The sequence below is a fragment of the Dermochelys coriacea genome, chromosome 3, assembly GCF_009764565.3.
Source record: "Dermochelys coriacea isolate rDerCor1 chromosome 3, rDerCor1.pri.v4, whole genome shotgun sequence".
NCBI lineage: Eukaryota > Metazoa > Chordata > Testudines > Dermochelyidae > Dermochelys > Dermochelys coriacea.
This window is the reverse complement of record NC_050070.1, coordinates 134,584,360-134,607,555: the sequence shown is the minus strand read 5'-3', so window position 1 is coordinate 134,607,555 and position 23,196 is coordinate 134,584,360. Positions and strand designations below refer to the sequence as shown.

Sequence of the window (23,196 nt, the reverse complement as noted above, 5' to 3'; positions counted from 1 at the left end):
GGAGCAGCCCGCTCTGCTTTGCTCGCCCCGGCCCCAGTTGTGTCACTCGGGGGAGGGGGCTTGGAGGAAGGGATCCCCCCCGCACTCACTAGCAGTGGCGGAAGCGGAGCACCCCGGCCCCAGCCCGCTCCACTCCACCAGCTCCCAGCCGCGGTGCTCCGCTTCCCGAAGGTGAGTGCGGGACCTTTTCCCAATCCCCCTACTCCCGAGACATGGCTAGGGCCGGGGCAAGGAAAGCGGAGCGGGCTGGGGCCGCGTTGCTCTGCTTCCCACCGCCGTTGAGTGCGGAGGACGTACTTTCCCCAACCTCCCCACGCTCACCGGCGGCGGGAAGCGGAGCAGCCCAGCCCCAGCCCACTCTACTCGGCTAGCTCCCAGCCGCGGTGCTCTGCTTCCCGCCACAGGTGAGTACGGGGGGACGTCCTTTCCCCAACTTTCCCGCACTCACTGGCGGTGGGAAGTGGAGCACCTCGGCAGGGAGGTGGCGGAGTGGAGCGGGCTGGGACGAGTTGCTCCGTTTCCTGCCGCTGCTGGTGAGTGCCTGTCAGGGGGCGTGGGGTGTGGATAGGGGTCGGAGCAGTCGGGGGACAGGGAGCAGGGGGGTCCTGGGGGTGATTAGGGATGGCGGTCTCTGGAGGGGGTGGTCAGGGAACAAGGAATGGGGGGGCTAAAGCAAGTTTGATATAATGTGGTCTCACCTATAACGCGGTGAGATTTTTTGTCTCCCGAGGACCATGTTATATCGGGAGAGAGGTGTAGTATAAGACAGCAAGACTCACATGCCACATAACAAGGTGAATAAAACCCCAATTTGTCACACCTTGTTGGAAGTTTCAGCACTTAGGGTAGGTCTTGAATAGGTACCCTCTCTTCTCTAGAGTTTGTTTCTTCCAAAAGAAGGTTGAGAAACATTGAGACCATAGTACCACCCATACTGAACCTATTGCATAAACTGAGGATTTCAGTCCATAACACTGTCAGGACAGTACCTTTTGCTATCAATAGTTTCACTATCAAGAAAAACAAACCTGTACCTCAGTATCATGAGCAGCCTCCTAATTGTCCCTTTGTAATGTTTGGCATACGTTTAAAAATGTGCATTGAATAATTATTTGCAACATAACTAATATTGTAATCAACCCTCCAAAATGATCATGCTATTTCTTAAAAATTCTGTTTTATTGGCTCTAATAAGGCATTATGAATTAGATCTTTCATTCTACCCAATTACACAGGGCTCTACTATGTTCTGTGTGAGAGAATACAATTACAAAGTCATTGGGCTGAATTCATCCCTACTAGTGTAATTCCATTGAAATCAAGGGATGAATTTGTGCAAGCTTGAACTTTAGCATATTTTACAAGATACAAGAGAGCACACATTCAGATATTCTTGAGTCATTTGTTGTGGTTTTAGTGACTGTTTCATCTGCCTTTTGTTGGACAGAATACTTCCCTAAACTTGCTCTTGTAAAGGGTTATTGGTTCTTTCACATTATATTTCCAAATTGTATAATGATGCAATAAATCTAAATATGACATTTCAGATTATTTGTTCCCAAGGAGCTTTTCTTTTCCTTTGCTTTCCCAGGTGATTTGACTGCCTATCGGGTTGTCTGTTGGTCATCTCTGCGATGAGGTGTACCACGCACTCACTGCCCCCTGCCAGAGACTGCGGTGGCTTGGTCCAGCCCACTTGAGGAAGTGACCCTTTATGAAAAGAAGGGCAGAGAGTTTTGGACCTCCAGGATAGCCTAAAAAGGCCTTCTAGGTTCAGCCACAGGTAGAGCCAGTGAGACTTGGAGCTCCAGTGGCTAAAAGGGCTGGGAGTAGATGGCAATCAGCCAGGGCCCAGCAGTCTGAAAAAAAGAGCTGACTGTATCTTTCATATGGCTGCCATTCCTTGGTAAAGCCAGGGCTAGGAGGAAGGATCTTCCCTGTACCATAACTCAAGAAGCCGGGCTAGGTCAGGGCCCATTGCTGACCACACTTTGTGTTTAGGTCACTGAGAGAGTTCTTGATCCACTCTGTGTGAGTGTAAGGCCTAGGTGGGCCCACCTGAGGCAGATGTTGTTTGAGCTATTGAAAACTAGGTAAGCTCACTTTGCAAGACATCCGTGGACTCAGGCAAGTTGGTCACAATCACTCAAGCTGTATTAATATCAAAACCAGAAAACTTATCTTCAGCTCCAGTTTTACCGTATCTCCTGCTCTCCCTTTATATGCCTGGTCATGTCAGCTGACTGCATATTTGTTTGTTTGGTAATTTGGCTGGTTTTACTCTGTAATACATCAAGACATACAACCAACTTTAATTTCTCTGTCAAATTTCCAACCTGCAATGTTTTGTTAAAAGGTTAAATGTCTCTATATTAAGGAATATACATCTAATAATAATAAAAAAACACTCTATGGTAAAGGCTTGAAAATTAATGACATATAACGTTTTCTATATTGAGTGGTGCTTTGGAAGCACTCTTAAACGGTAGAAATGACGTGGGATTTCAGTACCTTCCATTAGCATGTTAATTACTTGTCAGAAACCCAGACAACTGAAGGAGTACAGTAAAATTATTCATATTCCCATCTATCTAATTACTAATGCAGTGCTTAGCAGGCATATAGCAAGTCTCCCAATATGGCCTAGATTAGAGCATGATTTTTTTGCTACCATCCACTGTGATCTGAGCCCTGTAATGTTCAAAAACTTCTGTTTAGAACAGGCACTAGGATTGGTCTTAAATTATATTTTATCCACTGTCGATTACCAGAAATTTTACTTCTCTGAGGGCTCAGTCCTGCAAGCTGCTGAGCCCTTTGGCTCTCATCCAGTAAAGTACTGAAATACATGCTTAAGCATGTGAGTAGTCCCTTTGACTTCAGTGGAACTGCTTGTGTGTTTATAGTGTGACGGGGCAAGGCCAGATGGCTATGGAAGAGTAGTCCTTTTAGGATCCGGGAAGTGGGCAGGCGAAGCCCGCCCACTGCTAAAGGATCCCCCCAAGCCTAGAAGGACCTAGATTCCAAATAATTCCGGGGGACAACTAATGAAATAACAGGGACAGGAGTGTGGTCAAAGGGTCAAACAAAGGGAACCGTACGGGGACACCGAGCAGAGAACCCCGGACAGCGCCCACTGCTCCTCAAAGGCGTCAAGGGAGTCAGAGGACGCTGCCCAGAGGAACTCTGCCCAGATACGTGAACGGACCGAGGATCGGAAATAGGCCCCACAATCATAGGAGACTCCATCGGCCAACCTCCTCACTCTGGTTTTATAGATGGCCATTTTAGCTAGGGCCAGGAGGAGGTTGACCAGGAGAACCCGTGACTTTGTGGGGTCATGGATAAGGAATGCATAAATAAGAAGGTGAGGGGAAAAGTGCAACCAAAAGCGTAATAAAATATTGGTGAGGAGTCGGAATAGGGGCTGCAGCCTGGCACACTCCAAGTATATATGTGCCAGGGTTTCCCTCACGCCGCAAAAGGGGCAGGTGTCTGGGATTGAGGTGAACCATACCAAATACACGCCCGTGCTCACGGCTCCGTGAAGGAGCCGCAAACTGACATCCCTGGTAGGCCTTGGGACTAAGGTGGAATATAGGCTGGCCCACTCTCCAGAGGTGGCAGGAGGTCCCGCCATTTTGTATAGGGGCGGGACACGATGGTGAGGGCGTGAAGGGTGTGGATCACGAGCGTGTATAGATGTTTTCTTGGCACGGTTTGAAAGCAGACCAGCTGCATCTCGTGCAGCCGGCTTACAGTGAAGGGGTGAAGGGGTTGGTTGGGTCCACGGGGCGGGGTCCAATTAAAAGGTCTGGCAGGCCTGGGGTAGGGGGTGGGCGGGGCATGCCCTCGTGCAGGACCCGGTCAAGATAAACCCGAGCAGCGGGCGGCAAAGCGGCCTTCACCTCCTGAAGTATGCGCTGGGGAGTACAAAGTCTGGAGAGCCCCATGCGCTGAGCGAGCGTCAGGGGATCCAGCCAGTCTCCCCGGTCATAGTCCAGGAGGTCTCCGACTCTTGTGACTTCTGCCAGGACCAACCTCTGTTGCACCAAGCGGGACTCAGCCACCTGCACATGGAGCTGGGGTTGTGTAGCAGGGGCTCCGCGAGGAGATCTGCCCCCTCAGTGGCCGCCACAGATCTGGTCATTGAAAAGAGTTTCCAGGTCCGGAGGAGGTCTTGGTAGAAGACCAGCAGCCCAGAGAGGTCTCGCGGAAGACCTCTCGGATGGATATAAAGGAGCTGTTGGTCGTATCCGAGCCCTCGGAAGTGGCGCAGGAAGGCGTGCGCCAGTATGCTCCACGCCGGACTACCTGCACCTTAAAGGAGCCTCTGCAGGGCCTGGAGGCGGAAGACATGGACCTGAGTAAGCGGATATTTCAGGCCCTGCCCTCCCTCCTCCAGAGGTAGATGGAGAACCCCTGCAGGGACCCAGTGCAGTCCTGACCAAAAGAACTCCAGAATCGATGTCTGGAGGTTGGCCAGGAAACCTGGGGCCGGGACCAGGGTGTTGAGCCAGTACCAGAGCATGGACAGGATTAGTTGATTAAGCACCAGCGCTCTCCCTTGAAGGGAGAGGCACCGGAGTAGTCCTGTCCATTTCTGGAGCTGCTCTGTCACCCCGCCCTCTAAATTCTGCTAATTCTCCGGCGGAGAGGGATGCGTGGCAGAAAGGTAAACGCCGAGATAGAGCAGCGGACCCGTGCTCCACCAGGTGGCCTGAAGCGCGGGTGGGAGGGAGCTCGCCTGCCGCCAGTCCCCTACCACCAAGCCAGAGCTCTTGACCCAGTTGACCCGCACGGAGGAGGCTGCCGAATAGATGGCCTGGGAAGCCTCCACCCGCTCCAAGTCGCCCGGGTCCTGGACCATGAGGAGCACGTCATCAGCGTACGCCGACAGGACCAGCCGCAGCTCCGGCTCCCGCAGCACCAACCCTGTTAACCTCCTTCGGAGGAGACAGAGGAAGGGCTCGATTGCCAGAGCGTCCAGCTGGCCTGAGAGGGGGCACCCCGTCTTACTCCTCGCCTGAAGCAGACCGGTTCAGTCAGGGTCCAGTTAAGCCTAACCAGACACTCTGCGGAGGCATACAGCACCCGGAGAAAACCCACAAACTGGGGTCTGAAGCCAAATGCGTGCAGAGTGCTCAGGAGATACCCGTGATCCACCCTTTTGAATGCCTTCTCCTGATCTAAGGAGAGGAGGGCGAACAACAGACCATCCCTACACCCGAGTTCCAGAAGGTCCCGGACCAGATATAGGTTGTCGAAGATGCTGTGGCCCGGGACGGTGTAGGCCTGGTCTGAGTGGACCACGTCCGCCAGCACGGACCCTAGCCGCAGTGAGATTGCTTTTGCCATGACTTTGTAGTCCGTGCTGAGGAGCAAGACGGGATGCCAATTTCGTAAATCGCGGAGGTCCCCCTTCTTTGGCAATAGGGCGAGCACGGCTCGCCTGCACGAAAGAGGGAGGACCCCGCTCTGCAAAGACTCGACCCAGACGGTGACTAGGTCTGGGCCGAGGACGTTCCAGAATACGTGGTAGAACTCCATGGTCAGCCCATCCATGCCCGGAGATTTATTGGTGGGCATGCGACGGAGGGCTTCCGAGAACTCGGCCAGAGTGAGAGGCAGCTCTAGCCGGTCTCGGTCACCTGCGCTGACCGTCGGGAGCTCCTCCCAGAGCACTCTGCAAGCGTTAGGATCGGTCGGATCTGGGGAGAAAAGGCTTGCGTAGAAGGCTCTAGCCCTCCCACACATCTCCACCACATCCGTGAGGGGGGTGCCATCTTCTGCCAGAATGCAGATGACATGTTTCTTAGCCTCCCTCTTTTTCTCCAGGGCGTAGAAGAAGCGGGAGCTGTGATCCATCTCCCGAAGGAGACAGATGCAGGATCAAAGAAAGGCACCCCGGGCCCGATGGTCCTTGAGGGCCCGGAGCTCCTCCCACTTCTCCCGGCACGGTCCGCGGAGGGGTGGATCCTCGGGGCTGGCGGCCAGATGCCTCTCCGGCTCTAAGACCTCCCGTTCCAACTGCTCTATCGCCGCATCCCTCCGTCGGCTGACGCCCCGGGTGTAGTTACGGCAGAAGAGCCAGGCGCGCACCTTCCCTAGGTCCCACCACCGCCGCGCCGAGGGAAAGGCACGCCGCTGCCCTCGCCAGGCCAGCCAGAACTCCTGGAAGGACGCCATGAAGCCCGCATCCTCCAGCAAGCTGTTGTTAAAATGCCAATAGGCTGGCCCCGGCCTCTCCGCGCAGAGGGAGGCTGTCACGGCGGCTAAATGATGGTCAGAAAATGGGGCCGGCCGGATGCTGGAGGAGTGGGCTGATGAAAGTGTGATAAATAAATGCGGTGCAACCGGGAGTGGCTCGACCGATGGGCCTCCACCCGGACAAAGGTGAACGTGGAAGTGTCATCCGGGTGGTGGTCGCGCCAGACGTCCACCAGGGAGTGGTGTTCGACTATCTCCTGGAGGACGGCGACGGCGGCCGGGCTCTGCTCGGTCCCCGAGCGGTCCCGCTCCTCAAGGGTGATGTTAAAGTCCCCTCCCGGGACCAGGCACTCATGAGGATCTAAGGTGCCGAGGAAGGCGGACGCCTGCTGATAGAATTGCAGCCGCTCCGGACTCGCTGCCGGGGCATAGATGTTGACGAGGTTGACTATGAGCCCCTCCATGCAGACCCGGAGGTGCAGCAGGCGGCCCGGCACAGCCTCGGCGACCCCCAGCACCTCAGGCCGTAGGTCGGGGGAGAACAGGGTCTCCACTCCAGCCGTACAAACTGTGAGATGGCTAAAGTAGACCCTGTCCCCCCAATCTAGCTGCGAGCTATCTTCCGCAGTCGGATCCGTATGGGTCTCCTGCAGGAAAACCACAGAGTACCCCCCCTCCCGAAGGAAGGAGAGCACCTGGGACCTGCGGAGACCCATCCTACAGCCGCGGGTGTTCAATGTTGCGATGGTAAGAGGTGCCATAAGGAGAGCTGGGGGAGATCCTCGCCGGCAGGGACGCTCGCAGCTCCTGACGGGCCGCGCAGCAATCCGTGACCTACCCCGTAGGTGAGTAAGGAGTCACGGAAGAGGCGGACCTGCTGGTAGGCCGCAGCGCCCTGCCTCCTGGTCCTTTTACCCTCCCCCGTGAGGGCCCTTGTGGCCCGGAGGATTTGATTAAAGTCCCCCCATCGCTGGAGAGCAAGCTGTACTTGGTTGCAGGAGCCACTGACATCTTCTAGAAACTCCCGCAACTCCTCTCGCAGCGAATGGGGGGCTGGGGTTACAGTCTCCTGGTTACTCCCCGACGGGGCCCTTGGTACAGCCCCGTGGCCCACCGAGATGGGCAGACAGGGTGCGGACCCCCGACAGGGCTCCTGATGGGTTGGCCTGAACGCTGGGGTGATGGGGGCGGCAGAGGGAGGATAGCAGCCCCTGGTGGTTCGGGACGGGTAAACACAAAGGCAGCTCCCTGGGGTCATCGATTGGAAAAGGGAAGGAGACAGCCCCAGGGGTGGCAATAATATCTCGGGAGGTGAATGGTATAGGGTCAGGGTCAGGGGCAAGGTTAGAGGCGATATTCTGGGCTGGGAGAGGGCTCTCAGGGATGCCGGGTGCAGGCTCTATGGTGGATTTGGCAGCCACGGCATCAGGAGGTGGACTCTCTCTTGTAGGGCCCTCTCCCGGGAAAGAGGTCGAATGCTTCTCACCAACGAGGGGTGCCCCTGGTGGCTCAGGTCCCGGCTGCGTGGCACTGGCTGTCGCCTCAACAGGCTCGGCGGCCCTCAGCGGTGTGCCATCTGCAGCCGGGTTGATGGAGGAGTCCAGGGGCTCCTCGGAGGTGGGAGCGGAAGCAACGGTTGGGGGAGGCAGCATGGGGAAAGGGGGGCTGGAGTGAAGTCGCCTATATCGAGGCCTGCTGGCATAGAGTCATCCTCTCCCTGGGTGACCGGGGTCAGACCCAGGGCCTTGATCTCCTCATAAATGGATGGGAAATTATTTTCCGCCTCCCCAGGATTCTTCCTGCCAGCACCTGATGCGACGGTTGCCTCGGGGCACACTGAGGTTTCAGATGGTGCCTCGGGGGTCTTGGAGGGGAGGGACTCCCGTGGAGGGGAGATGCCGCCTTCCAGTGCTGCCACGTCTTCCCCAGCCGGCAGTGGTGGATGGAACACACCCGTGGGTAGAGCGGAAGGCTCGGCATCGATGCCCCCCTTCCTGGTCTTCCGGGGGGCCTCTGCATCAGATGGAAGGAGCGGAGTTCAAGCCGGGTGCAGGCTCTATGGTGGATTTGGCAGTCACGGCATCAGGAGGTGGACTCTCTCCTGTAGGGCCCTCTCCCGGACGCCATGCTTCCTGGTCATGGTGCGAAAGGGGCCCCGGCCGCTATAGATGGTAGCGGATGCGGTGGGCGGGTGAGATGATGTAGCGGCAGGCGGGAGGGAGGGACACCCGCAGAGCTGGTGGAGGGAACAATGGGGAGGCATGCCCCAGCTGGTGGTGAGGCCGGGGCATTGTGGGCAGCCCCTGCCATGGAGGGCCTGGTCTTTTTAGCAGGGCTCTTCCCCTTCTTCTTCCCCTGGCCCTTCCCACTGGCTGGGGGGGCTCCCCCCGAATCTGATAGGGTGAGAGACATGGCAGCCCCAGCGGGGGCGATGGCAGATGGTTCGGCAGCGGAGGTAGAGGTTTGAGGGGATGACGGAGGAGTAGGCGGGGGAGAGGTAGCTGGGGCTGCTGGCGGGGCCCCTCCTGTCTCGTCCCCCAGCATTGTGAGCAGGGAGGGAAGGGGAGATACCAGAAAAAGGATGGGAAAGGGGAAGCAGGTCGACCACTCCTCCCCGCTAGGCTGCAGGCAGGGGAGGAGGGTGCCAAAAGGGGTGGGCTGGAAAGGGAGGTAATTGGGTTAGGGGTCAGTCGCCGACACAGGGTGGAATTCCAGCTCCTCTTGGTGCACTAGGGGAGAGGGGGATACAACAACACTGGGGGTGCAGTGAAGAGGGTTGAAACTAAAATGGGGAATGGCACAAGTGCATGGGAGGGGGCATGGACGCACGAAGCGAGGGCTAAGCGGTCTGGAGGTAGGACAGGGAAACCAAGGGGCTAGCTTCAGAGGCTGGGGCAGGGCAAACAAACAGAGGCTTCAGAAGGAAATGGGCGGGGCAGCAAATAAACTGAAGCTAGTAAGGGGGGCTGGGGCAAAAAGGGGGGGCAAAGCTGCAAGTAGCAAATGGGTCAGGTAGTAAAGGGGAAAGCTGTGGGTTGGGCAGTCCGGGGGGGGACACGTGCACCCACGTGCGCTTGCGCAAGTCTTCTTAGGCTGGCTGCTGCTTCTGGCCCAAAGGGTGGAAATAGGGCGTGACAAGCCAAGCAAGCAGCTGAGTCCAGAGGCAGGAGCTGAGGCAGATGGTATACAGCCAGTGGGGGTGCTGGAAGGGGCAGCGGTGGTGGTAGTAGTGGTGGGGGTTGGGGGGGACACACAGATGGATCGGGGGGCAGTCCACGCCACACCCCCTGTGTCCCTGCAAACACAGTCAAGACCCCCACCACAAGAGCACAGTTTGAAAGTTACTCAGTCTTAAGGCCCCCTCCAGGGTGGTCTGCAATGTCTCGAGGTGCTTCCCCACTGGTAGATAGTCCTCTTCTTCTCCTCCTCAGACTCCAGCAGCTCTAGGCAGCAGACTCCACAGCAGCAGCAGCAGCTCCAGGAACTCCAGGTGGTGGTCCAGGCAGGCAGAAAGGACCCTTCTCAGGTGGTGGTGGTGGTGTCCACAACAGCAGTGGCTGGGGTCCTTCACTCCTATTCTCTGGGAAGTGGGCTAGCAGCCCCCCCCCGGGGCTGCAGTTGGAGCAGTAGCAGCACCCGAGAGTGGGGGGTCCAGCAACCAGGTAGCAGAGAATGTGGGGGGGGGTGTCTGGTCCAGCCAGGGGAGCAGCTGGAGCAGCAGGGAGAGCTGAGGGCCTAGCAGCAGGAGTAGCAGCTTCCCACCTCCCTCCAAGCTAGAAGGCTATGGAAGAGTAGTGTGCAGAGAGAGAGATTCGCTCCAGGCTAAACAAATCCTTGGTACCAGGTTAAGTGAAATGGAAGCTGTTCCAGGTCAATTAAGACACCTGGGGCCAATTAAGAACTTTCCAGAAGGCAGGGAGAAGGCTAGGTTGATTGGGACACCTGAAGCCAATCGGGCTGGCTGAAACTAGTTAAAAGCCTCCCAGTCAGTCAGGTGGGTGTGCATGTCAGGAGCTGTGGGAGGAAGTTGCGCGGTTGGAGAGGCTGAGTAGTACACACCATATCAGGCATAAGGAAGGAGGCCCTGAGGTAAGGGTGAAGTGGGACTTGAGGAAGTGAGGGCTGCTGTGGGGGAAGTAGCCCAGGGAATTGTACATGTCATGTTCCTAAAAGGTCAGCTACCATAGCCGATATTATTAGGGTCCTTGGGCTGGAGCCCAGAGTAGAGGGTGGGCCCGGCCCCCCCCACCTTTGCCCCCTGATTAATCACTGAGTCTAGGAGACAACAGAGACTGTGCAAGGAAGGATAACTTCTCACCACCCTCGCTGGCTTATGATGAAAATGGTTCAGTAGACTGTGACCCCTGTCTCTAGAGAAAGAAGGGTTACATGGAGGGTCACAGTGAGCCTCTGAGGCTAGCGAAATCCGCCAGGAAACGCGGGACCCACGGAGGTAAGGACAGAACTTTGTCACATAGTTAGCCATACGCTTCAGTACTTTGGACTGAGCTGCAACTTGTAGAAATTAACATGTTTAGTTATTTATAAAATGCCCTTCATGGTAACACCTAGTTGTTAATAGCTACTCCATTCCCATGCAATAGACTCTTTACTTATGAATCAGATTGGATCTTAAAAAAAAAAAAAAGAAAGATTTGCCTGAAAATTTTCCCAGATACATCTTGGAAAGTATAGTGCTATACTAAGCTGACATCAGAACAGAAGTAACGAGGCACTCTCTTGTAGCAGCAACACAGAAGAGATCAAGCATATGCAATTTCAAGAGAACCATTGAGATTTTTTTGAAGTGAAGGGGGAAAATTACTTTTTTTGAAATAAAATGTGGTGTGTGATCCATTTGAACTCCAATAAAAAACTGAAAATAGATGTATTCATACCTATATGTACAGAGAGATTCCTGGCTGTGTCATCTAGCAATGTCTGAATTCCCTACTTGAAAAACTAATGTGAAATAAATCAAGATTTCTACTGAAATATCTTTTGCTTCCAAATGACGTTTGAGTTGATACTACATCTAGGGCCCAATCTAAAGCCCACTGAAGTCCATAGACTTTAGCAGGCTTTGGATGCAGCCCGTAATATGCTTGTGCCTCCCTCCCACTCCAAATTGTGCAGTGATGCATTGAAGCCCATCTAAAAAGTACCCAATAAAAGATTGAAATCTGCTATGAGACTACAAATTACTAAAGGGAATACAAGGGAAAAGCCCTGTTCCTGTAAAGAGGACTGCAGTGGTCCATTTGCATGGTTTTCTTTGCATGATACAGTGGCTTTAATCATTAAAATATGCGTATATCATGTCTTTGATCTTAAAGAACTTTGCAAACTAGAGTTGAAACTCTAATAATTCACTTTAATGATTGAGACCACCATTGCTAATCGTTAACATTTGCAAAGATTTTAACAGAAAAAAAGCTGCATCACAAAATATACTTTGTTCCTTTATTTTGACTAGTTCAGACTAATTATTTATAATAGTTCATGGCATACTAGTAAAGGTACTTTGTATAAAAGCAATGAAGTCTGAATAATAGAAGATCAAACTACAGCATTTTACTCTTAAAAACCTTGGCTGAGAAGTGGGGTGAGACTGACAGATTTTATGGGAGAATTAGCCAGTTTGTAGATTAATGATATTATACCGTGTGTCTGTATATACACAAGTATATGTAATGCTTGCTATTGTTGCTATCCGAGCAAGTGAGGGGAAAATGTTTTAAGAACTCATAGCAACTGTCTATTGTAAATAATTTTTTATTGATTTTTATGATATTTGATATACCGTAGCTAGCCAACGGAAATGGTTTGAAATTTGAAATTTACAGCCTTCATATGAATTGAAAAAGTAAAATTCTTTGGAGATGCAACAATTCTGAAGTGTTAGGAAAACTTAGTGATGTTAGCAGTATCAGACAATAAGAAATAAAGGGTAAAAAGATGTTACTACATTGTGAATAAATAATAGTATCTTCTTCTGACAGATTGCTGACTGTTTCATTAACTCTTTATTATTCTTTTCTCTAGGCTTTCCCTCCAAATGCGGTCACAGTTTTTATCTACTGTAGTTCTGTGACTGTGTTCTTCACAATAATAAAGGTACTCAGTTATCGCCTGCACCTTATGTTTGATAAAGGAGAAGTAATGCAACAAAGGATCTCGCGAAAGAATGGAAGGCAAAGCAAAGATAAAGAGGCCAAAAGAGAAAATGCAGTTCACTGCTCAAATCTTAGGTAAGTTTTTCATCATGCATCATTCCATAGTTTCATCACAAGTACAAGCTTGCAACCCGATCCTGCATTTCCTGCCCAGCAGACACTCCTGCTGACTGTAATGAGGGTTTTGTTTTTGCAAGCAATGCGCAAGGGGGCTGTTACTCTTTTTTTTTTAATTTAATTTTTTTGTCTATGTTCAGTATTTTGAGTCTTACATAGGGACATACCTGAGGGTTTCTGGACCTCTTATTGGTGCCACATCATCATTGCAAAGGGTCTTCTCCCCCTCCCTTTGTGTCTTCTTGCATCATATCTTGGCACAATTGTCAGTTTCTTCATTTTTCTTGTCTGTTTTCTCTCTTGGTTGTCCTTTTCTAGTCTTTTTCCTTCCACTTGCTAATTCTGTCCCTCCGCTTTCTTTTCTTTTCTTTTCTTTTCTTTTCTTTTCTTTTCTTTTCTTTTCTTTTCTGCTTGGTTTCCTTTCCTCTGTTTGCCCCAGCCTTGCCCAGATGATGTTCTGGAGAACAAATACTGGTGACTCTGCATCTGGACTATGTGTACTCTTGTGGCAGTACTCAGAGCCAAATGTAGGAGCAGAGAAAATAAAGGTTCACTAAATGTGAGCTGCAAGGGGAGTTGCAGGAGCAAGGAAGGAAGGAATGTGACCATCATTTTACTCACGGGAGCATGTGGTTTCAGGTTTATGCAGGTATTGTCTCTTAATTCTCTCTCTCCTACCTTGTGTCTCTAGTGGACTAGTTTGACTTCAAGTAAATCTCTGTATAATATAACTTCATCTCAGCAGGAAAAAGCTCTTTGCTACAAAATGCAATGTAAAATCACAGCAAATTTAATTACAGCCTTTAAAACTAAACTCAAATTAATAAAATACATGGGAAAAAAAATCTGAAAGGTAGGGGCAAATAGTAATTATATAAGGAGCTTGGGCTGGTAAAAAGCATTATAAAACACATTTTATTTAAACAGTAATGTTGAAGACTACTTTCTAGAAATTCAAATAAAACTGATAGAGGTTGTCTGAATAAAGGGGAGAAATGGAGGGGAGGACTAGAGAAGGAATGAATATGCAGTCAACACTGGTAATGCTAAAAACACCTTTGGAATGAAAAGATTTTCAAATGCCCTTAAGAAGTAATGAGAGATGGACTAAGATAGATGTTAGTGAGGAGGAAGTGCTCCATGTTAGTGCACACCACAGGCAAAGGCACTAGTTTATACCATCTAATGATACAATGTTGGGATGCCCAAAAGGGAGGTTGCATCTGAGGCTCAGAAATGTACACTCAGATACAAGAACTTAGATACCATATTATTGGGCGTGGTATAAATATCTGTAGACAGTTCAATAGAAAGAGTCAGTATAAAGCCTTGCAATGAAGACATTTGCGATAAGAATCAACATATAGGCTTTTTTGTGTTACAGTATTTGTGCTCTTATTATATTGCTTCTTTGTGTACATAGTAACTCTTTTCCCCAATATATGACTGAATACTATACCCTCAAGTTGTTTGCCCCTACTTCTTGAGTCCATAGTGGTTTCATTGGGCCTTACTATAGTACTGCTCTAAAGGAAAATTCAGCCTTCTCAGTTCCTTTTATTGGTACACAATATCTCACATTCACCTTTCTCTGCTTCCACTGAGGACAACGTTCTGTTTCCTGTGAGCTCAATTCTTGCACCATTATTCACTCTGGGTGGTATCTTACCTTGCAAAGAGTCAATGGAAGTTAATGAGACAGCTTGAGCAATAAAATGCTAGGAAATATGACAAAATTAGGCATTGTGAAAGCACCACTTAGTGACTTCCCCAGATTCATGTTCATTTTAAAAAAAGTTGTATTTAATTTATTTATATACTGGCAATTCACTGAATAGAGAAGAAAAGAGCAATTAAAAGTTAATTAAAACTTTTACATTCTTGAACATTAAATCTTTGATAAAACCCTGCAAACCGACACAACAGACTTGAGTTTAATAGGAAACAAATTAAGTTACCTTGCAGCTGTTAGCATTGCTGAGGTATCTGTGAGACTGCACTGCCCGGCCGTGACTTCTTTTGAGAATGTCAGTGTCTGCTTGAAAAACCCTCTTAGCTATAAAAGTATCTTCCTTTGATGTGCAGATGTCAGTATTTATAAAAGATGTTTATTTCCCCAGTATGTGTCAAAAGTATATGTTTGCAGTTAAGACTCCCATTCCTTTTAAATCCTGTCCATTCTACAAAACTATAATTTTCTTTTTTACTCATATCAGATACACAGACATAGTGACATAAGAGGCTCAGCCACTGTTTTAGAATTGCTGAAATATGAACCAAAAATCCCTTAATAAATATGATCAATGGAAGATGCATACATTTCCACTCTTTTGCCTTTTGTATTGCTAATTATTCCAAGCAGTACCTCTTATAAAACTTTCATTTTATGTCAAGCAAGCATCTTCCACTCAGAGGTTCCATTTACAATGCTTAATTCAATTACATAATTCTTGGTGACACTCAATTCCACCATAAATAATTAATACAAATATCAAATTTAACTGAAATCTAACATTGTGACAAGTAAGCAAACCCATCTGCTTCATCTGGATGAATAGGTTTTCACTATGTTGTTATGGTTAAACATTCATTATTCAGTCATGTTACTGTAGAATTCTTAACTTGATAAAGGAAAATTCCTTCTCCATATAAGGGATATATTAATGGCGTTTGATTACCATAACAGCTAAAGATAATCTGTATTCATGATTTTTAAGTGGTATTTTTCTAGAAAATGAATGCTCTGTGTCCTGTTTTCAAATATTATGGTTATAAGACGGGTGGCAAAAATTTTCCGTGCAGCCTGATCATAGACATGTGATATTTGAATCATATTTAAATAGCATATTTGAAGCCAAATAACTAAATTAATATAGTGTTGCAATGAAGATGTCTGTGACTCCCAGGTAATACAGTTATAGCTGACATAGAGCTACAGGTGTTTGTGTTTTAAAACTATAAATAGGAAAAAATCTTTTGGTGTTACATCATTGGTAATAGCAGTGAAACTTCAAGTGGAATATCCTTATATACGTTGTACTTTGCCCACAGAACAGGGTCTGTGCTCAGCTGCTTGTAAGAAAAACACCTCCACAGAATGGCTAATTATACTTTACTGTAACTGACAGACATGTCATATGTTAAACTGATACTGCACTTGACCTTAGCCAAAAGGCAGAGAAGAAACTATTTTGTTCTGTGTCTAATGACTATAATACAACACAGATCTCATGCAACCCCATGACTATTTATTTGTTTCAAAAGGATAATTACTAGGAGGTACATAAATGACTAAGCCATTAGGCACACAGAGTATACCCGAGATGATACAGTTGAATGTTGTAAATGGAAAGTAACATAGAAATACTAACAGTTCATTATTATATTGCTAGTAGGAAGGGCAAGCCAGTATTTGGTGGGATAAATCAATTTGTAGACCAGTATTGGGCAGATACAGGTGAGCCAGTCTATACACTGAGCTTGGAGTGGCGGCACTGTGTGTTTAGCTTGGCTGTGTCCTATTTCTCTGGAATGTCAGAATCATTTTGTGTTGATATTTTTTGGGTCTAAGATTGTATCTTTTTGTTCCTCATAAAACTTCTACAAGTTTATTTTTTCTATTGTTGATCTTTCAGTGTTTGAATTGGGGGGGAGTAGAAACTTCTGTCATCTACACAGTTTTCACAGCTGCTCATTTGTGTGGGGGAGAAGAGAGGAAACCTTGAGCATATGGTCACTTGGGGAGTGCCCTGCCATCATTTCTCACTCTGACCCCCAGTTCAAGTACTGTGATTTTGATAATATTTTTGTGTCATAAATATGGGTCAGCGGCTGTGCATGAAAACACAGTCATAGTTATTTTAAGAGATGCCACCACTGACATTTTACTTTCTTATTTTGGGTCAGCAATAACATAGGAGAGAATGGTACAATTGAAGAGGTAAAACAAAATGACTCGACCCCAACAATCTATGGCAGTTCAAGAGTACAGGCTATAAACTTGCACCACTCTTCTGGAATTGTGGTTAGTAGGCTGTTTTCTGTATCTATACCTTATTTTTGTGCAGAGCTATACAAAGTATCACAAAGTGTCTCATATCCTATGGGAAAACATACAATTGCATGTAAATTATGGAACTGACACTGCACAGAGATACAAAGGGCTATTTCCGGTGTTTGACTAGTAGCAGCCTACTTTTAGTACCCAAGCAGGCCAGAGCAGCTATCTTGCTTGCTGCACTGGATTGGTCAGTCTTTGCCTAGTTTCAAAGAGCCAAATTTACAAAGGCATTTGTAACCTGCTTAGTCTGTGAATTCCAGTAGGAATCCATGTGCATCTTCAGGCCACAGAACAACTAGGACCTGCTGCTGCTTTCACACCAAGGAAAGGGAGTTTCCTGGAGGCAAAGAGAGCACTTTTATTGCAGGCTGCTAAAGCATGCAGCGCAACCACTGTGTGTGCCGAGAATGATTTTTCTCCTGGGCCATTAGTAACAGCCCTCACACAGCTATTCCTCAATACTGTATTTATTTTTAGATTTATAAAATGACACCTATCTCAGATTTTGGGGCATGTCTCGAAACATACACATTTGACTTAACTCCCACGATGGCGTTTACAACATGCATAGAGCTCTAAACTATTGAAACATTCCTGGATCAATTACGTTCTAAAGCCAGGTTTCAGAGTAGCAGCCGTGTTAGTCTGTATTCGCAAAAAGAAAAGGAGTACTTGTGGCACCTTAGAGACTAACAAATTTATTAGAGCATAAGCTTTCGTGAGCTACAGCTCACTTCATCGAATGCATTTGGTGGAAAAAACAGAGGGGAGATTGATATACACACACAGAGAACATGAAACAATGGGTTTATCATACACACTGTAAGGAGAGTGATCACTTAAGATAAGTCATCACCAGCAGCAGAGGGGGGAAAGGAGGAAAACCTTTCATGGTGACAAGCAAGATAGGCTATTTCCAGCAGTTAACAAGAATATCTGAGGAACAGTGGGGGGTGGGGTAGGGGGGAGAAATGACATGGGGAAATAGTTTTACTTTGTGTAATGACTCATCCATTCCCAGTCTCTATTCAAGCCTAAGTTAATTGTGTCCAGTTTGCAAATTAATTCCAATTCAGCAGTCTCTCGTTGGAGTCTGTTTTTGAAGCTTTTTTGTTGAAGGATAGCCACTCTTAGGTCTGTAATCGAGTGACCAGAGAGATTGAAGTGTTCTACAACTGGTTTTTGAATGTTATAATTCTTGACATCTGATTTGTGTCCATTCATTCTTTTACGTAGAGACTGTCCAGTTTGACCAATGAACATGGTAGAGGGGCATTGCTGGCACATGATGGCATATATCACATTGGTAGATGCGCAGGTGAAGGAGCCTCTGATAGTGTGGCTGATGTGATTAGGCCCTATGATGGTGTCCCCTGAATAGATATGTGGACAGAGTTGGCAACGGGCTTTGTTGCAAGGATAGGTTCCTGGGTTAGTGGTTCTGTTGTGTGGTGTGTGGTTGCTGGTGAGTATTTGCTTCAGATTGGGGGGCTGTCTATGAGCAAGGACTGGCCTGTCTCCCAAGATCTGTGAGAGTGATGGGTTGTCCTTCAGGATAGGTTGTAGATCCTTGATGATGCGTTGGAGAGGTTTTAGTTGGGGGCTGAAGGTGATGGCTAGTGGCCTTCTGTTATTTTCTTTGTTGGGCCTGTCCTGTAGTAGGTGATTTCTGGGTATTCTTCTGGCTCTGTCAATCTGTTTCTTCACTTCAGTAGGTGGGTATTGTAGTTGTAGGAATGCATGATAGAGATCTTGTAGGTGTTTGTCTCTGTGTGAGGGGTTGGAGCAAATGCGGTTATATCGTAGAGCTTGGCTGTAGACAACGGATCGTGTGGTATGATCTGGATGAAAGCTAGAGGCTTGTAGGTAGGAATAGCGGTCAGTAGGTTTCCGATCTAGGGTGGTGTTTATCTGACCATCGCTTATTAGCACCGTAGTGTCCAGGAAGTGGATCTCTTGTGTGGACTGGTCCAGGCTGAGGTTGATGGTGGGATGGAAATTGTTGAAATCATGGTGGAATTCCTCAAGGGCTTCTTTTCCATGGGTCCAGATGATGAAGATGTCGTCAATGTAGCGCAAGTAGAGTAGGGGCATTAGGAGACGAGAGCTGAGGAAGCGTTGTTCTAAGTCAGCCATAAAAATGTTGGCATACTGTGGGGCCATGCGGATACCCATCGCAGTGCCGCTGATTTGAAGGTATACATTGTCCCCAAATGTGAAATAGTTATGGGTCAGGACAAAGTCTCTAAGTTCAGCCACCAGGTTAGCCATGACATTATCGGGGATACTGTTCCTGACAGCTTGTAGTCCATCTTTGTGTGGAATGTTGGTGTAGAGGGCTTCTACATCCATAGTGGCTAGGATGGTGTTTTTAGGAAGATCACCAACGGACTGTAGTTTCCTCAGGAAGTCAGTGGTGTCTCGAAGATTGCTGGGAGTGCTGGTAACGTAGGGCCTGAGGAGAGAGTCTACATAGCCAGACAATCCTGCTGTCAGGGTGCCAATGCCTGAGATGATGGGGCGTCCAGGATTTCCAGGTTTATGGATCTTGGGTAGCAGATAGAATACCCCAGGTCGGGGTTCTAGGCGTGTGTCTGTGCGGATTTGTTCTTGTGCTTTTTCAGGGAGTTTCTTGAGCAAATGCTGTAGTTTCTTTTGGTAACTCTCAGTGGGATCAGAGGGTAATGGCTTGTAGAAAGTGGTGTTGGAGAGCTACCTAGTAGCCTCTTGTTCATACTCCGACCTATTCATGATGACGACAGCACCTCCTTTGTCAGCCTTTTTGATTATGATGTCAGAGTTGTTTCTGAGGCTGTGGATGGCATTGTGTTCTGTATGGCTGAGGTTATGGGGCAAGCGATGCTGCTTTTCCACAATTTCAGCTTTGCTCCAACCCCTCAGACAGAGACAAACACCTACAAGATCTCTATCATGCATTCCTACAACTACAATACCCACCTGCTGAAGTGATGAAACAGATTGACAGAGCCAGAAGAATACCCAGAAATCACCTACTACAGGACAGGCCCAACAAAGAAAATAACAGAACGCCACTAGCCATCACCTTCAGCCCCCAACTAAAACCTCTCCAACGCATCATCAAGGATCTACAACCTATCCTGAAGGACGACCCATCACTCTCACAGATCTTGGGAGACAGGCCAGTCCTTGCTCATAGACAGCCCCCCAATCTGAAGCAAATACTCACCAGCAACCACACATCACACAACAGAACCACTAACCCAGGAACCTATCCTTGCAACAAAGCCCGTTGCCAACTCTGTCCACATATCTATTCAGGGGACACCATCATAGGGCCTAATCACATCAGCCACACTATCAGAGGCTCGTTCACCTGCGCATCTACCAATATGATATATGCCATCATGTGCCAGCAATGCCCCTCTGCCATGTTCATTGGTCAAACTGGACAGTCTCTATGTAAAAGAATGAATGGACACAAATCAGACGTCAAGAATTATAACATTCAAAAACCAGTTGGAGAACACTTCAATCTCTCTGGTCACTCGATTACAGACCTAAGAGTGGCTATCCTTCAACAAAAAAGCTTCAAAAACAGACTCCAACGAGAGACTGCTGAATTGGAATTAATTTGCAAACTGGACACAATTAACTTAGGCTTGAATAGAGACTGGGAATGGATGAGTCATTACACAAAGTAAAACTATTTCCCCATGTCATTTCTCCCCCCCACCCCACCCCCCACTGTTCCTCAGATATTCTTGTTAACTGCTGGAAATAGCCTACCTTGCTTGTCACCATGAAAGGTTTTCCTCCTTTCCCCCCCCTGCTGCTGGTGATGGCTTATCTTAAGTGATCACTCTCCTTACAGTGTGTATGGTAACACCCATTGTTTCATGTTCTCTGTGTGTGTATATCAATCTCCCCTCTGTTTTTTCCACCAAATGCATCCGATGAAGTGAGCTGTAGCTCACGAAAGCTTATGCTCTAATAAATTTGTTAGTCTCTAAGGTGCCACAAGTACTCCTTTTCTTTTATTCTAAAGCCAGTGGGGCAGCTGAAGTTGAGTGACAATGTACATACATATTACATACCAAAAACTATAGAAAGAACATAAAGGTAGCAAAGTCAAGCACTCAGGAAATGACAAATTAAGGTTGCCTGTGAAGCCTTAATTCAGCCTCCTTGTGCATTATGATAAATCTTTAATTACATGATCACATACTATTTTTCCATAGAACCCTTGCCTCATTCAGCGCACAGGTTGTATGGTGCTCATTGAATGAGTAGCTATTCAATATTTCATTTTATCCTAATTGCTCAGTGTGTCTCCCTAGCCCCCATTTACCTGCATACTATTCAAATCTTGCATTGCATACAGAACTATTAATTTTCTTGTGGGACTATACAAGGTGTTTACTACTGTAGCATTTCAGTGCTTCACAACCCTTAATGGAGTTATCTTCACAACACTCTTGTAAAGTAATACTATAACTCCCATTTTATAGAACAAACTGAGACATAGAGACATGAATGTCAAAAGTGCAAATGAATTTTGGGTGTGCAATTTGAGATCATTTTTCAGAAATTTCATTTGGTAGTGCTTTATTTGTTCAGAGATGAGCTGTCACTGATTTCAGTTGCATCTGTTAGTGCTCAGACCTTCTGCATATTAGAATCCAGATGTATCAACTTGTGCACACACAAAATGAATTCATCTGTGAAAAGTTTGGTTTAAGTGACTTGCCCAGCTTCACACAGGAACTCTGGCAGAGGCAGGGATAGAATCCAGACTTCAAGTGCATAATTCAACTTACTAAACAATAAAATCATCCTTTATTTGCCTGCTGTCCCATGCCTCATTCGCTACACACCTTCCAACTTTGGCAACAAATGTGAGCAGGGGTCTTATAGAAAACAACCTCTTTCACTACACAACCCTGATTCAATTGCACAGCAGTTATTCCTCTGCACTGAATGAGGCAGGGTCTTCTAGAAAAAATATTACATGACCATGTAATTAAAGACTGTGTCATAATGCATACACATAAGGGGGATGAATTAAGATTGCATTGACAATTTGAATTCTAGCATTTTCTGACTTTTGAGTGCTTGACTTTGCAACTTTAATGTTCTTTTAATGTAGTTTTTTAATGTACGGTACTTTTAAAAATGTAACTAACAAAACAAATTCCATCATATAGAACCATATAGAGTCCCACATGGCTCATAAGCAGGGTTAGAACCTTTACATCCACAGCACAGACCTCTGCCACTTGAGTAATAATGGAGTAACTGATATAAGTAGTAGGTTGTCACCCTCTATGTTGGACAACCACTAGAAGGAGATGAGGCACACATTTTGCGAGTGGGTTTCACAGCTATTTGCTGATAGCAGAGGAATGTTTACACTCAGGAATCCTGGATTCTACTTCACGATCTGAGGGAAATGTGCTCTAGGTATTAGACCTTTCTGCCCTAGCCTCCCCCACCTGTCATTGTCCCTGTCCCAATGTCTCTCCTCAACTCTTTGTCCCAGATCCACTCTTCCCTACTCTTACCTCCCCTTGTCCCAGTCTCTTCCCTTGCCAGCCCAGGCTCCTTCTCCTAATTGTCTGGGCATCAGCAGCAGGAGCATTGAGAAGACGGGATAAATGGTCTTCCTTGTCCCAGTGCCACAGGCGCTTCTGGCTACTAAGAGGAGCAACGCTACATTGATTTTCTCCATAGTACCCTTTTTCAGGTTATCAACCTAGTTTGCTAAATTAGATGGCTTTCTTTTCCAGCATTGTGTCAGAGATTCTTTTCAAATATTGGAAAGAAAACCTGATAACCTAACAGATTAAAAAATACATAATTTGAAAAAGGGAAACCAATATATGTGCTCTCTGTCCCCTTCTAACTAAAAACCCACATCTGTGGCTGCTGACTGGCAAAAAAAATCCATCTCTTAATTTATCCTGAATGTCACAAATGTGATTTGAACTATTAGGTAGAACATGACTGATACTATATCACCTTCTTCTCACCTTCCACTATCTGCAGCTCCCACTGGTGCATTTACAAGTTACTGAATGTTATGTATTAACAATTGATGAGATGATTGTTGAGTTTAAATTTTGCATTTTTAAAAACAGTATTTAATTTGAACACAATTAATTTAATATATTTCATTTTTAGGAGCTGCCAGCACAAGAAACTGTTGAAGATCTCAAAGGTATCTTGAAAGCTTTTGTTTTTTTACCTTTATTAACTGTTGTCTATAAACATTGCTTTCTAAAAGTATTTCCAGCACATGCACAGCCTGTACCAGAAGCTTACCAGTTCCAGGGCCAAGTATGGCTGCTTTCCCCTCCTTGGAAATGGCTAATTGTGTAGTTTCATTGAGTTCTCTAGCTAAATTAGAAAAACTCCACCCCGGCCAGGGTAAACAAAAGTCCAAAGAAAGTCCCAAAACTAGTTTCCCATCCCCTGCCTTTCACCTGCTCTGGTCCACAGCCTTCCTTAAGGGTCTATGCATCTTGTGCACTTTGATTCAGAGGAGTAAAGGGGGACTTCCTCCTACTCTCTCTTGGAAGCCCTGTGCCATGGGTCCCAAAGGATGGAAGCTAGTACTTAGCTCACACCCCGAACTCTCTGCACTTCCTTTGA

The 23,196-nt window shown here is 47.4% G+C and overlaps 1 protein-coding gene across 1 annotated transcript in view; it reads left to right on the top strand.

Moving 5' to 3' along the window:
• Positions 1–23,196, top strand: part of PCNX2 (pecanex 2) — a 250,569-nt gene that overhangs the window by 5,454 nt on the left and 221,919 nt on the right. Inside the window, 3 exon segments of the mRNA XM_043511376.1 lie at positions 12,256–12,461; positions 16,410–16,527; positions 22,726–22,762. Of these exon segments, the coding sequence (XP_043367311.1) occupies positions 12,256–12,461; positions 16,410–16,527; positions 22,726–22,762 (361 nt within the window).